Source organism: Lactuca saligna, chromosome 2 (assembly GCF_052625555.1).
Source record: "Lactuca saligna cultivar CGN05327 chromosome 2, ASM5262555v1, whole genome shotgun sequence".
NCBI lineage: Eukaryota > Viridiplantae > Streptophyta > Magnoliopsida > Asterales > Asteraceae > Lactuca > Lactuca saligna.
The window spans coordinates 148271151-148288735 of NC_136418.1; the positions used below are offsets into that span (position 1 = coordinate 148271151).

The 17585-nt window shown below is 33.8% G+C and overlaps 1 protein-coding gene across 1 annotated transcript; it reads right to left on the reverse strand.

Moving 5' to 3' along the window:
- Positions 1-8834: 8834 nt before the first annotated feature.
- On the reverse strand, positions 8835-11317 carry LOC145032013 (putative indole-3-acetic acid-amido synthetase GH3.1). Its single transcript, XM_078980677.1, has 3 exons — positions 10915-11317; positions 10708-10809; positions 8835-10491 (listed from the first exon to the last, which is right to left on the reverse strand). The coding sequence occupies exons 1-3, from the start codon at positions 11232-11234 to the stop codon at positions 9114-9116; spliced, it is 1800 nt and encodes a 599-aa protein (XP_078836803.1). The 5' UTR covers positions 11235-11317; the 3' UTR covers positions 8835-9113.
- Positions 11318-17585: the final 6268 nt, after the last annotated feature.

The window sequence follows — 17585 nt, forward strand, 5'->3', positions numbered from 1 at the left end:
CCTTGCACTGCCAGTTAGCCATCACCTGAACACCATCACATGTGATGAGGATCGGATAATCCTTCAAGTAAAAGATCCGTCCCTACAACGGTTGGACTCAAACAAGAGCTGCGCAGTAGGGCCAGTTCCAGCACTCTGGGATTATTCAAACCTGATTACATGTGGTGTGACGTGTCCACCTAATGGCTAACTCCCATTACTCGGAATCCCACTAAGCACAAAGCAAGCAGCATTCGGACAAGGGAAACAGACTCACGCAAGCTATTCTTATAACAAGAAACTGCACTAGCATAGGATGCTAAGCTCATACTATTAGGCATAACCTAAACAGGCTATCCTACTGCTGTCTACTCAATTCTAGCATGCAATATTCATAGAGCTGTAACACATAAGCAGGCACATAAGGCGTTCTCCTACACCCTTAGTCCTATTCTAGCATGCTGTTCTACTAAACTGAAATTGAACAAATAACTTGTATGGGTAATTTGGGAGTACTTACTTGAGCTCGGTTGACCGCATGCACACACCTCTTTCTTAAAACAATTCTTTTCCTTCTAAGTGTTTTCAAAATTCTTTTGTAAAAACATTTTATTAAAAATCTTTTATTTCCCCTTAGTTTGAGTTCAGATACACCCGAGAGTGTATCTGAATCCCTCAAACCAGGGCTCTAATACCAACTTGAAACGACCCAAAAATACGACCCAAAAATTTCGTTTTTAATACCATCAAAACTATAATCAGAGTATCATATAAATAAACCATGCGTGATATGCCCCAAAATATAATAAAGTACTGTGCGGAAACTGTAACATACTATATCCAAAAACAACAACTAAATCAAATCCAGACTAAAGCTGAAACGGTGGTGTGTGCGATGCCGTCATCCAGAGCTCTTCCCTTTGCTTGCGGAAGTACCTGAAACCAAAACTGAAACTGTAAGCACGAAGCTTAGTGAGCTCCCCCAACTTACCACATACCATACAACAACATATAAACACATATTGGGCCTTGCCCACTGCATCGGACCGGGGCCCGGAAACTGCATCGGACCGAAGTCCGGAACTGACTGGGACCTTGTCCCCTGCATCGGACCAAAGTCCGGAACTAACTGCATCGGACCGGAGTCCGGAACTAACTGCGTCGGACCGGAGTCCGGAACTGACTGCATCGGACCGAAGTCCGGAACTGGCTGCATCGGACCGAAGTCCGGAACTGACTGCATCGGACCGAAGTCCGGAACTGACTGGGACCGTGTCCCCTGCATCGGACCGGAGCCCGGAACTGACTGAGCATAGCATAGCATATCATAACAAACATATTGCATACTGCATCGGGCCGCAACCCGGAACATAAAACACATAACACATAGCACATGAATTATGTCTGAACCACGAAGGCATCAAACATACTAACTACTACATCGGACCGAAGTCCGGAAACTACTATTAACTGGACGGGCCGGCATTGTGGCCTTAGACCCGCCCCTACGGGAAGGAAACTCACCTCGTAAGCTAGCGGATGAGTGTGCGGCTCGGAAAGCTAACGGCTGCTGCTCCTGAATCTCCTCGGCTACAAATCCATAAACACACTCAATCAATCACTAGCACTACACTCAGGGTAAAATGACTCTTTTACCCTTGGTCAAAGTTGACTTACTCAGGGCTGACTCGCCGAGTCGGGATATCCGACTCGCCGAGTCCTAGACTCTCCGCTCAACTCTTACATGCTGTTACTCGTCGAGTGTGGCATCGACTCGACGAGTACCCTCTGGATCCAAGAACTCAGATGATCTTCATCCGACTCGCCGAGTCAGATGAACAGACTCGACGAGTTGTTCTTAATCTTCAAGAAGATTGCCTTGGACTCGCCGAGTTGTATGAACAAACTCGCCGAGTCCCTCCATCACTGAGTCTACTCTTAACTCGCTGAGTCCACTCCCTAACTCACCTCGTCCACTCGACACTGAAGAAACTGAAGAACTTGGGACTCGCGACCTGACTCGTCGAGTCGTTCTTCCGACTCGCCGAGTCGCCGCCATGCAACATATTTTTACTCGATTTCTCTTGAATCCAACACATGCAAATGATAGATCTAGGTCCATTAAGCTGTTTTACCACGTAAAGTTTCCAACTTTACGTGCACAACCACATGAATGAGGGAAATAAGACTAAAATATGTACAATAAGGGTAGATCCATGGCTAATAAGCAATGTAACTCCAAAAAGACAGTGGATCTGGACTCTACAACACCCCAACACTCAGATCCAAAGGTATTTCGGCTTAATAACACATTCAAGCAAGCATAAAGCTTGGAACAAGCATCAAATAGCCCTTAAAAGAGCTCTAATGGAAGTTTAAGCATGAAACCAGAAGAGAACTCCAAAAATACCTCAATAAGTTCACACTTGATCTTGGATCTTGGCACTAGAACTCGTTTCCTTGCTTCCTTCTTCTTCTCCTTCTTCATCCCTTCACAAAATGGAACAAGATCACTTATAAGCTCACAAGAGGAAGGTTTAGGGTTTCTCACAGTGCTCTCAGGGGGAAAGTGACGAGATGGAGGCTATAATGGGGTTTAAATAGTGAGCAAACCCGGGGAGTTAGGGTTTCACCCAGACGGACGGACTCGCCGAGTCCAGGTATGGACTCGCCGAGTCGCCAGCTCCCGCGTGCACAAGATGCGCGACCCGACTCGGCGAGTCAGGCTAGAACTCGCCGAGTCCCTCTTGAAAACTTAGCCCAAATCAAATTAATTAACATACCGGAAACGGGTCGTTACATCAAGATTACACGACGGAATGCTAATAGAGACGCCTTTATGTGCTTGTTGGTTGAGCTTTTAGAAAGACATGCTACTATGGAATTTCAGATGATTGGATAAAATAGTCTGATTAAGTGATGTACTGGTTAGATTTCCGATGCTCGAATATTTCTTGCTTTATGCATTGTGGGACTCATATTGATATGGATTAATTATTTCATGAATATGTCAAGTTGCATGCTGCAAAGGTTAAATAATCTTAGAGTGATTGATTTGACTCTATTTCATAGCTCTTGTTTGAGTCTAACTGTTGTAGGTTTGAGTCTTTTAGTCGAAGGATTATCTATGATTTGTTACATGTAATTATACACATGAAGTAGTTAGCTGACATTAGTAGAGGTTCTTCAGTAGCTAATGGCAGGGTAGGGTGAGGAACCTAAGAGAGCCTAGGAAGTGTTTTAGTGGGTTTGAATGTGATTTTTATTGGGTACTTGGAGTACCAATTTAAATAGATGACTTAGAGGATTTGGGATAATTCTTGAGGAAAGTATGGATGGGTGTGGAAGGTAGTATTGGGGCTGTACTACTGAAAGCACAATATCCATACTCAAATTAAGGAGAGTCATGGAGATTCTAAGAAGCCTGTAGAATGTGGATTCTTGGGTTATTCTCTGAGCATATATTGGTTCTTTTCAGTATGGTGATTTGTACTCGTGGAGGAGGTTCCAATTCAAGTTCAGGATCTGGTGTTGAGCTGATTGATGAGGGGATGTATGAGTTTATCACGTCACCTGCCGACATAGCTACATATCAGCCTCTTATGGTTTGTGGGAGGAATGCCAGGGTTCTAAGTTGATGCAGGATTAAGGAGATGGAGGGTGTTCTCCACACTAGTTCCTACACCATAGAAGCCAAGGTTCCACTTGCTTTAGACCTTTTGTGTCATGCATCAAGGAGTTATTGGGATTTGATTGCACAATCCATTTTGATTATTGAGTTAGAGACTATGTCATAGGATGAGTTAACGGCCCATATTAGGAAGAGATCCTCATTGGGTCTGCAATAAGTGTCATAGGAGGGCTCAACGAAGAAACCAAAGCCTTTTGATTTGTGAGTCAGCATACGGCAGGGTCGGGGCCATTGCAGAAAGTGCAGGAAACCGCATGATGGGGTGTGTCATTCTAGTGGTATGGGTTGCTACAAATGCAGTGGGGCTGGTCATGTCAGCATGGATTGTCCCTAGCGATCGAGTCCAATTTTCTTTCACTGTAACCGGGTTGGCCACAAGAAGGCCAACTGTCTGATACTGATGGGTGGATCGTTGCGGGCACCAGCTCCAACTATATTAAGGAGCTGAGCATTTCAGTTGTAGGCCAGGGAGACTCGAGTTCCACTAGATACTGTTGCATGCTATGTATCGTATTATATTTCTTCTTGCTTATGATATTTTAATTGTGTGTACAAGATGTTTTGATCATTGTTGAGTCTCAACCTAAGGATTTTTTTTTTCATATTTCTGAGGGTATTAGTATTAAAAGGTTGGTTATATACCAATTTGCATACGGAGAATCATGTTTATAAGGAATTTAGATGTATTGGTTTCAGGCATCCGAGTGGGAGACGCCAGTCAAAGATAGATTAAGCCCTACTAATAGGAAGAATGAGTGTTCTGCTTTGAAGGTTACCAGTTGAATTGAGGAAGTTTCAGTATAGGCCTATTGTATTTTGGAATTCGAGAGGGTCGAGATCTTTTGTGGTTGAGAGGTATGAGGGATTCGACAGAAAGCAAGTGTAGGGTGAGTTGCTACCATCGTCATGCCATTAGGGAGGTGTGTTTGGTTCTCGTATCGGAAGTTTCTAAGCAAGGATTTTGTTTAGTTAGTTGTCCTTGTTGAGACAACGAATATAGAGTTTAGAGGAGATTGTGTTGCTCACGTTGGATGTCAGTTGGAGGGTTGCTTAGCTCGTTGAATCAATTGCTACCGCTAGTAAGGAAGGATCTGTGGTGATCTAACAACTTCAAGGTGTAGGTGGTATATATTCATATGGACTTGTTCAGCTGTTGGAGTTGTTTGAAGGCATTTGAGTGTTATCGGTTGTTAAGGTTTCGAGTACGTTGACCCATCGGTGAGAATGGAGTAGCGTACATTTGAATTCCAAGTTAAGGTTTTCAAAATAACATTATTCATTTCAGGGAGTTTTTTTGATAAGTTGTACTTATAAAGGAGTTATTCGGTTACTTGTGATTGGGATAATTCTTTGAGTTGAGATGGTACCTAGTTGTGTTGCTCATCGATATAGATTGTGATCTCAAGTTGGAATCTAGGAGTTTTTTTTTTCTATGGATGGATGTCATGTAGTAAAACCTTTTGCAAATTACTCAAGGGCTCTAATTTCCTTTTTGACTGGTAATGCCAGGTGCATGTGTCAAGGACCAGGTGGGTGAAGTTATGGGTTGTCTAGGAAGTTTGAATGGTTATGAAGACTATTAGACTGTAGCTGAACCCAAGTGAGGGAGAAACGTTTGGAAATTAATGGAAAATTTTCCAAATACAAGTCAGCATAGATTTCCATAAATAAGGATAAATGAGTAGCCAGTGAGGATGGGGTATGAGTCAAGGATTATGGAAGGGATAACGTTAGTGGTTAGTCTAATCAGGGGAAAAGGGTTGAAGATTCTGGATTATCTCGTTTGAGGATAACAAGCAGCGACAACGACCTATGTAGGATTTGTGATTAGGTTCAAGTTGAGGGTGGCGTTAGAATCTCTCTGCTTGTTCTTATCTGATAAAGGATTGAGGTTCGAAGCATGATCCGAACACTTGCTTAGGGTCTAGCAAGTAAGGGTTTTCGACTTTTAATGATCTTAGGTTAAGTATCCATGTGGGTAGTTGGCAAGACCATGGGTTGGGCCCATCGCAGTTGTAGGAGTGTTGTAAGACTATGGGGTAGCCATGGCATTCAATAGGTTGATAAGTAGTTGTCGAAGTGTTGTAAGACTGTGGGGTAGCTGTAGTATTCACTAGGTGGATAGGCAGTTGTTGAAGTGTTGTAAGATTGTAGGGTAACCATAGCATTCAATAGGTCAATAGGTAGTTGTGGAAGTGTTGTAAGACTACAGGGTAGACATAATATTCACTAGGCCGATAGGCAGTTGCAGAAGTTTGTAAGATTGCAGGGTAGTTGTAGCATTCACTAGGCTGGTAGACAGTGGTGGAAGTGTTGTAAGACTGTGGGGTAGCTGTAGCGTTCACGAGATTGGTAGGTGGTTGTAAGAGTGTGGTTTGTCTACTATATGGCTAGTAGCAATTAATAAGCTGAGTTCGATCATTGCAGGAATCGTTGTGGAACTGTGGGAAGGCCACAACATTCATGGGATTGAGGAAGGTTGTAGGCTGATATGGGGTCAAGCGTGATGAAAGACTACGGCCGAGCTGGTAGCATTCACCTGGAACAAAGTAGACTATCGTATGTTTGTATGTTGATCATCTATGCCATCCCATGAGGATTATTGGAGCCATTTTGGTAAGAAGGATATGATAGATTTTCTTTGTTAGACTCTTGGGTGGAGTCTCATTGCTCGACCATGCATGCGATCGACAGTCTCATTAGTCAGTTAGGGATTTTTTTCATCCCAATTTAGTAGAAGGTCAGCATGGAATTATAGGAGACAGAGAAACATCTTGTTGCTCGATATATTAGCGGTTTACGGGTCTGAATCATGGACTCTGTAAATATATTTGACCCGGTGTCTGTTTTTGAAGCGCACCAACGGGCATTGGATTTTGAGAAACAAAGTCGTCGGGTGGGCGGTGCGTCTTCGATTGCCATTGCAGGAGGAAGTTCCGGGACGGGTGGTATGGTAAACATTGATTGCTTTTCTTAGAGCAATATATATATATATATATATATATATATATATATATATATATATATATATATATATATATATATATATATATATATGGTTGACTAATTCATCAAATTACATTCTACGGTTAACATTGATTGATTTTTTGGAGCTTTGCTATAATTTATACCATCTGGTCCATCACAGGTTGTCCCACCCCAATAGCAAAGCATTGTAACAACCTCCATCTAGAAAATGAGAACAAAACCTAAATTCAATCATAAAATTGCTCCAAAATATGAATGTTGAAGCAAATAATAATTGTAAATCAAAGTAGGAATCAAATATGGAATAACAATTGCAAATAAGCAAATTACAATTGTAAAGCAGAGTAGGAATCAAGTGGAATAACACTTTGCAAATAAGCAAATAACAGGTGGAATGCAATAGCAAATAATAGTAGGAATTAATCCAAAGCTAACTAGCTGAAATCGAAAACCAAAAGAGGAGTTGGACTTACAGGAAAATCAAGCTACAACCGAGTTTGTTGTGGTTGTAACCAGATTCACCGGAATCGATGAAGAATCAGGTCGTTGTCGTCTTTTGCAGTGGAGGAGTACTTGCCGGAATCTTCTGTGGTGGAGGTGTACCATCCGGCGTTCGTTTGTGGCCGAAATCGGAGCCGTCGGTGTCGGCTATGTCGAAGACGATGATAGAAGCGATCGATTGAAGACGTCGAAGTTGGGGACTGGGTATCGGAACATCGACTAGGTATCTAGGTCGCATTCTCATTTTTTTTTTTAGTTTTGACTTGCTATAACCCTAAATGGTCAATATTTTTAAAACTACACTTGTTTGGTAAATAAGTTTTTAAAAAACACTAATATTTTTTTTTTTTAAAAAAAAAAAAAAAAAAAACTCGGAATTACATATAACAATAACAATGTACATACCATCTATAGGTAACCTAAATTTTGTGTGGATTGGTCAAGACCCACTCTTGCCCTATATTGACTACGCTCCTGAATTAGTGTTACTTTGTGGGGATGAATATAATATGATGTTATTTATAATATTTTTTTATGAAGTATTTATAATTTGTATTCTACTGTTCTATGAACGTCATTTTAATATTTTCATGGTCTTATCCAAAACATTATATATTTTGTAAAAGAAATTTATATCATTTAATTTGAAAAAAAAAATTGTTAACTATAAAACATTTATATGTAAAGTATTAAATGGTTGTAGATGTGTAAACATGTCATTTTAGGTCATTTTACGTATAAAAGCTAAACTAAAGACTTATTAAAAAACAAATTATTTTCACCATAAAAGTTAATTTAAACACTTTTAAAAAACTCATTTTGAAAAACCATAAGTCAATAAGTACTTTTCTAAAAAAACACTTTTGAGGTTAGAAAGAAACACCCCCTTAGTCCGTTACGATCTCATATCAGCTAGAAGTAAATTTAGTTGATGAGTTATAAGTCTAAATGTCCACTTTTCCAATAACTTGGATTTTGAGAGTGAGTTCTACACTTGAGTTTATGGATTAATACGAGCCTAATATGTGATATGTTCATGTCATTTTGTACCAAAGTCATCCCCATCTTTCGAAGTTTCAATACTTTGAGTGTTGGCCTACAAAGTGGTTGCTTGGGCCTGAAAAAAGGGTGTCAGCTAGACCAACAATGAGTTGGAGTGGCTGTTTGTACCGAAAAGGGGGTGTCAAACGTAACAAACAAGGATGTTGACTCTTCAAAATGCGGGGTACTGTTACAATTCTACATCGGTCGAAAGTAAATTAAGTTCTTATAAGTTTAGATGTCATCTTTTCTTACAAGCTGGTTTTAAAAGTGATAAATACACTTAAATGTAGGGTTGATACATGCCTAGTACGAGCTAGATTCATATTATAGTCCCATCTTTTTGTTAGAGATTTAAAAGATAACAAAGATGTGAATGTGATAGTAGAGAGATATGTTAGGCGTGTTACTGATGCACTACCAACACAACTAATGAAACGTTAAAAGACCACTTGTGCAACAAATAAAGCATCTACATGACATTCATATCTTTTAACATACAACATGGATCAAACTTGTAATTTACTCTAAATTATTTGAAATGCATTTATTTTACATTTAATTTGTGCACCTTTTGACAATGAAGTAATTTACAGTAAAGCCCGTGAACTGGAAAACAATACAAAACAATAAGTTGCGTTAAAAGTAAACATTTTACAATAAAGCACAACTTCTTACAATGTTTAACATAACATACAGAAAAGAAAATCATAATTTCAACCAATACATTATTCTTACAGTACTTTCTAAACCTACACACTAGAGCAACCTTCCCTTTCTGATCCTACACAACGCACCCTTCAATTTCTGAACCTACATGATTACACCTTTCAGTTTCTGAATCTACACAATTCACCCTTCACTTTCTGAACCTACACATCGCACCCTTTAACCTCCAAACGACCATAATATCTTAGAAACGTCGGTCTGGGACCCAATGAGGTGCACTCGGGCTAAAATGGGTCGATATGACCCTGGAATCCAAAAGTTCCATGATAGGTGTGAAACTAACACATCTTGGAACTTTATACTGGTTTATGGATGCCCCGCGTGATATCGCGTAGTCCATCAACTCCTCAAAAGTACCATTTTTCACAACCCGAATCTCCAAGGGACCAATAGAATTATCCGCAACCCGACTCTGTCGATAAACCGAATTCAAACACTCCTCCATTGCCAAACAGCACTGATCCAACACCTCCTGTCCGGGCCCATGACCCGGATCCTTCACCAACAACTCCCAGTAAATAACATAGTGGCCTGGTATCGTTTTGGTGTCACCATAGCTCGTATACTCCACAACTGCTGTATCAAATTCTTTCAGAAGCTCCGAAGCCTTTTCAATGGCTGTCTGCAACTCGGTTTCGTCGGTTTTGTCAGCATCTATACTTAGCAAGACATTCTTTCTTCTAATGAACTTGAACTGCGGGGCGGAGTTGTGGAAACCCGTGACCCGGAGAATGTCTCCGACCCGGTACCTACAGAGACCCGAGTAGGTCGAAATGACGAGTTCATACTCCTTTCCGAGTTCGAGGTCAGCAAGGTCGATGAGTTGAGGTGGCGAGTCTTCCGAGTTTGGCACCGAGTTGGAGGAGTCATGTGGGATGAACTCAAAGTAACCCATGTTTGGCATAATGGTGTAAGAAACTTCTGAGGGTTTTACCATTGGGGTTAAATTTAACCCAAAGTAACACTCAGAAGAAGCATACATCGTACAAGTTTGAGGTAAGTTACCGCTGTAAAAATCAAGGATGGGAATATACTGAGCCATGGCCCCAGTAACAATCACGTCAAGGTACTTGGTATTCGGCCAAACCCGGGTTATAATCCCTTCCCAGTTCCCTTCACAACACTCAGTCGTAATGAACCGGGCTAGATCCGGGTCAGGGCTTAGAATCTTCGACATGCATGCCCGGATATCCGGGTCGGTGATTTTAGGGTTCAGGTATCCGGTTTCGATATCAAGGGCGAGTTGTTTCCAGTTTAACGTAAGAAACTTAATGGCCCGAACCAGACCGGAGGCAAAAACCGCCCCACACCGGAGAACCTGCTGCCGGAAAATGAGACCACAGAGCATTTGAGAGTACATGCTTTGGAAAGAATCGACACAGAGAATGGTTTCGTTAGGGCTGGTGTAGACGTTGTAGGGGTCGTAGGGCCGGGTTTTGAATTGTTGGCTTTTGTAGTAACTTGTGAGAACCGGTCTAGCCACTAAACCGCTTGGGGTTTTCGTCTCGGCTTTGATGAATAGGAAGTATAGACCCTTTCCTTTGTCTAAACCGGGAACGTAGCTGCAACATAACACAATAATTCATTAGCAAATAGAAAAAGTTTGGTTTTAATTTATAGTATATTGTTTTAAATAATTAATTAATAGAATAGTGTAATTAGGTTGTCTATAATTCAACGTAAACAGTTTATTGAGCATAAAATACTCATATATTGACCAACAAGTTAATTTAACATTTAAATAAAATAAAATAGAGGAAAAGTCTAAAGTAACGCACAGATTCATGACAGGCATCAGAAGACTATAGAGCTTCTGTCTTCGGTCCATTTCTTCTGCAATGGTTGGCATCAGTTTTCTTTCCCCAGCTGATGTACCAGAACTGCAAAACCCACAATATTTTTTATTTTTTAATTTAATTAAATCTCTATAAAAGACAAATACTTTTGCTAATTTTTTAATCGAGCTACATGAGTTCTGAACAAACCTTGTGAGGAATTCGGAGATAGGGTGGGAGGATAAGATCGGAGAACGATCGCCATTGGCGATACGTTGGATATACGGCTGGAGATCTTCGTAGGACACCACCGGAACTTTGGATTTAAAAGTTTTCCGGTCAGTGGCGCCGCCGAGGTTCCATTTCTGGACATACTCAGCAGAAGCATTTTGGGTCAGGATTTCACACAGAACATTCTCCTGAACGGAGTCACAGTTTTTTGTCATCTCTTCTATAAACTGAAGAGCTTTTGCATCTTTCTCCGTCGCCGGCGGACCTAGCGGTGACGATGTTGCTGAATCAACAGCCATGATTTAGAGAGAGGGAGAGAGAAGGTCGGAGAAAAGCTGTGTGTTTTATGGTGTTGTTGTTGTTGTGAGTTTTGGTGGAGCGGTGGAGGTGGTATATATAAGGTGGTGAAAGGCTATTTCGGGCTACATGCCACGTCAGATGCCACATCAGAAACATTGATGATATAGTCTTTGTGTAGACTAGGGGACAGGTGGGACCGGTACACGTCATCATGTCTGGAAAGGGGATGGAAAAATGGGGACCAGGGTATGGACACGTCAGAGGGGGCTGGTAAGGAGATTTGTCTGGTAACCGGAGTAAATGGCTGCTTATGGTGAGACTGTTTTGCCGGAAAACGACGGCGTGCCGGCGAACTCGGCAACTGTCATTGTTCGTACAACAAAGAAACACAGGTTCGTTTTTTATATTAAGTGTGATGCTTCATGCTTGAAAAAACAATGGGTGTTTAAGTTGGGTGATCATTCATTATATATTCATTTTATTGATATTTCACGTGATTAAAAATTAATATATTTTTTTCAATAAAAAAATATAAAGAGATAAATAGATTACGTCAAATATTAATATTAATAAAAATATATATTACTTCAACTAGGATAATATTTATAAGTTATAAAAATTACTAAAAGATAACATTTGTTTGAAAAACAAATTATAGTATTATTTACACAAAAGAGGTAACGACTCTATTATATTAATATTGAGGAAATTATTACTAAAGATGAAAATAATTCTATGGTAGCTACGTGAAATATACGTGCTTTTATGTGTCTTTCTTCATTAAATACTGTAAACTTTCTAATTAAATGAGGATGAAATACACATTAAATTGATATATTTTTGAAGGACATAATGACTGAACTTCAAAACAAACAATTATTAAGCAATAAAAAAAAAAAAAAAAATTGAACTTTTGGATTGACGGATAGTCGGTTTCTCAACCAAAGGTTGAGGTTCAAGTTTTGATATGGACAAAAAACAATGAAAATTTGAAGAGTGAAACAAATGCATAGATTTAAAAGTTAAATAGTGATAGTGTTTATAACTCATTCTAAAAAAGATTAATGGGAAAATGATTTTTGAGGGTAAGTAACTGTTGTTTTCATTTGGTTTATATTCTTTTTTTTGTGTTCAATATATTATTAAATTTGTTGTTTGTGTTCACCATAACCCTTTTGATCGATTATCACATGTCAAAAGCCGATCAAATAGATTATGGTGAACATAAACAACAAGTTCAATGATATATATTGAATATGAAAAAAAAAAAAAAACAAAATAGATGAAATGAAAACAAACCCAACAGTTAGTGACCCTTAATAATCATTTTCCAACAATTAATTAATATATCTATAGGAAACAATATCAAAAGATGTAACAAACTATAAAATCGTACATATAAACAAATTTCACATATTTATACAACATTGATCGTGTATAAGTTTCTCTACAACTTATAATGATAAAATCCTGTAAGAATATATTTAAATTTTCAATTGGAATTAGTAAGAAAAATAAATAAAGGTAGCTTTCATATTAGCATAAAGTAAAGTAAAGTTAATGAAATGGACATGAAGTGATTGTCAAATTGAAATTAAAAAGATTATCACAAGCAAAGCCTGATTAGTACTAATTAATTGGTTATTTACTATATCTTATTCTGGTAAATTAGCATTCACGTGGTCATCTTTGGTGTTGTCATATCTATGTTGTTACAATTCTTATTTTCTAATTTAATATGTTATAATAATGACAACAAAAGTTATAATTAATGTTCTAATATTATTCTCATGCTATACTGTTTTTGTTTATTTTGTCGACTACTGATCTGCAATTTATTTATTTAATAAAAGTTCTAACTTCTTGTAATTGTTTACGTTGTTTTCTCCTATTAAATTTCTTTTATATATATATATATATATATATATATATATATATATATATATATATATATATATATATATATATATATATATATATATATATATATATATATATATATATATACATACACTATGCAGGTTAAAAAATAATTGATAGATTACTAAAAAAACATATCTTGTTTAAAATGGTTAAGTTGTTTACATTAGCATTGATATAATAATTTTTACATTAAGTTTATATATATAACCACAACTAATTTGAATAATATTACTCAATGTTTTCTATCTGTTGCTTGCACTTAAATAAAACTTAATATTATTATCGAATTAGCGTTAATTTTTTTAATAATTGTTATAGTTGATTAATTTAAAATTTTACTTATGTGATTATCTTTTAATTTATATGATAGATATAGATATTTTTTGAAACGAAAAATATAATAAATACAATTTATGCTCATAACATGACTTGAATTCTTAACTTCAAAAAGAAAGAACAACACATAATACAGTATGAATATAAATAAATTTACGTTACTTTTTAAATATTATATGGTTAATTAATTTATAAAATCACTTTGAAAAAGGTTTTATTACTATAAAAAAAAAAAGTAGTTTTTGGATATTATTCAGTTAATTTGACAATTCAATTGATGTTTGTATTTATCATATTTACATGTTTTAACTATTTAAAAACTTATCATTTTTTAGTTTGTTAGAGATTTTGGTTTAAGTTTTAAATCTAATACCATATTCAAATTTAAAAAAAAAAATCAAATATACTTTATTGATAATTTAAAAGTTGAATATAAACATTGTTTTTAATATTATATTTAAATTAAAATATTAAGTATATTATTTTAATAATTCAAATAATCTATAATACAAATGATAATATTTATATTTTGGAAGCTAAATAAGGTTGGAAGTTGAAAAAATAGAAGTTTAAAAACAATATATTAAGAATAAATATGGTTCTATTTTATATATATATATATATATATATATATATATATATATATATATATATATATATATATTGGTTTTTATATATGACAAATAACAAAAAGAATATGAAAAGTAATATAAATTTTACTAACATAAAAACATTAAAACATATATTTTAAATTTATATTCAAGAAACATTCACATAATCACACCAAAATGAATACATAGAACTTAAGATACCCTTAATATATTCGATATATTTAGAAACATAAAAAAACTTTCATTATTTATGCAACAAACCCTATTTCTTCAACTCTTCATATATCTTTAATTTTTCATATTTGAATCACAAAACTATTTCAAACATATGAATGTTTTTTTTGTAAGAAAATCTTGTTTATATACTACTAACATGGCTAGAAATATATATAAACAAGGGTAAATTAAAAATTCAATAGAAATGACAATAATTTTAGATCAACAAAGTTGAAGGTTTTTGAAGTATTGATTTTTAAAAGAAAGTGTTTAATTGTTAAGTATATCGGGGAGAACTAAAGGCAGGCATCATAGTCAATGTTTTGAAATAATAAAAGTTATATATGGTGGTATTATCTCTTTTTCTAATTTATTTCTAGATATTGTTCATTCTACTTTCTTTACATTTCAATAAAAAGTTTATGGTTATATGTTTAGAACCAATAGAAAAATATGACAACTTTTTAATTTAATTGTTACAATTTCTTAAAGATGTATACTTTTAGTTTGCAATGTCTTATATAATTTTTTTGACTAAGCTTCGTCGTTGATTATGAAACTAATTATATAATTACAAAGTAGAATTAAATTACTACATCCGTCCAAATTAATTATCCACATTTGACTTTTGAAGTTTTTATTCTTCAAGTTTGGTTTTAAATATTTTTGTTTTTTGAGAGTTAATACTTGATGCAAAATATATGAATGAATTGTATTTTAAACGTCTTTTCATTGTTATAAGTTTTATCAAGTAATATATAATACAAATAAAAATATTTAAGGTGAACGTTGAAGAAAAAAAACTTCAAAAATCAAAAGTAGACAATTAATTTAGGATGGAAATAGTTTAATGAATACATTACTAGAATATATATGAGTTAAAAAATATGACAACATTACAAAACGTCTAATCTATATATCTATTATAACATATACCATTTTCATGCAATACATTCACTTAAAAGTTCGGTTACAACTTAAATTTTTTTTTTTTTAACTAAAATTAATTAGTAACTACAATTAAAGTTGTAACTTTTATATATATATATATATATATATATATATATATATATATATATATGATTAGTTATGTGTACTTACAATTTTAATTTTAATATAATTAATATCTACAAGTGGAGTTCTCTTAAGTTATAGTTAGTAAGTGATAATTATTATATTTATTTGGTTAATATAAAAATATAAATAGTTAATATATGTACATGAGATTGATAAAGTTTGGTGCATAATATGGAAAAGATATCAATTTATATAAGCGGAATATAAAAATTTTGTGTATATTTTCTGAAAATAATTTGTAATCCCTTATATTGTATTTTCTAGACCAAATGAGATTCACTAACATAAGGATCACTAATAATACAATATTAACATGACATTTGTACTATTATATATATGATTGTTTTATTGTAGTACTTCATATATATTATTAAGTATGTTGTTGATGTTGTTTATATTATCGTGTTAAACATTAAATTATGTTCAGTTATTCAAGTTTATGAAAATATTATTATTATTAGATAATATATGTTGTGGAGATCATGATATATTTAATTTTTGTATTGAAATTATATCTAAATTTTATAGGTATATAATATATAACATTTTAATCCTATTATATTACTCAAAGGTTTCTATCTACTGTTTTCACATATATAAAAGTTAATATTATTATCTATTTAGTGTTATTTTATATTAATTGTTATGATTGATTAATTTAAAATTTTACTTATGTGACCATCTTTTAATATAATATATTACTCCTAAACTACATCTAAATACTACACATGTTTATAATGAGACTTGGACCTTCAATCTCAATGAGGGAGACAAAATCGAATACCTTATAGATACAAATAATTTTATGTTACTTTTTAAATATTATTGTTAATTAATTTACAAGCTCAATTTGAAAAATATTTTATTACTATAAAAAAAATAGTTTTTGGATAATATTTTAGTTAATTTTGACAATTTGATTGATGTATGTATTTAACATGTTAGTATATTTTAACTATCTAAACAAAATTATCATTTTTTAAATATTTTAAGTTTATTTGAGATTTTGGTTTAGGTTTTAAATCTTATATCATACTCAAATTAAAAGATCAAGTATATTATATGGATAATTTAAAAGTTGAATATAGACATTATATTTAACATTATATTTAAATTAAAAAACTAAGTATATTATTTTAATAATTCAAATAATCTACCATATTAATGATAATATTTTATATTTAGGAAGTTAAATAAGGTTGGAAGGTGAAAAAATAAAAGTTTCAAAACAATATCTTTAGAATAAAAACGATTCAATTATATATATATATATATATATATATATATATATATATATATATATATATATATATATATATATATATATATAGGAAAAGTGAATATACCTTTAAGGGTATATAAGTTTAGGTACCCAAACTAACTATACTACATCATTTTGTATCATATATATATATATATATATATATATATATATATATATATATATATATATATATATATATACATTGTAATTGTCCAATGTTCTTATAATTCAATTTCTAACTTGATTTACTTCCAAGATTTTTATCAATTTCACATTTATATTCCTCTTACATAATTTTCATTTTCAACTATAATATATATAGCCTAGTAGGTGTTCGGCAAAAAGATGTGATTTAAGAGGAAGATAGTAATGAAATTTTAAAAATTTTGAAAGTAAATCAAGTCAAGGGTTGAAGTTTAAGAACATTATAATTAATATATTAAACAAAATGATATATGATAATGAGTTTGGGTACCTAAGCTTATATACCCTTAAGGGTATATTCACTTTTCTATATATATATATATATATATATATATATATATATATATATATATATATATATATATATATATATATATATATATATATATATATATATATATATATATATACCTTCAATTTTGTATATGACAAATAACAAAGAGTATAAAAGTAAAATAAGTTTGCAAACATAAAAACACTAGAACATATATTTTAAAATTAATTTGTATTCAAGAAACATATTACACACTCATAAAATCATATAAAATGAATACATACACTTGATATATTTGATAATTTTTTAATATAATAAAATTCTCATTATTTTATGCAACAACCCTCATTTCTGAAACTCTTTATATCTCTTCAATTTTTCATATTTCAATTAGAAAACTACTACAAAAATATACATGTTTTTTTGGAGGAAAATTTTGTTTATA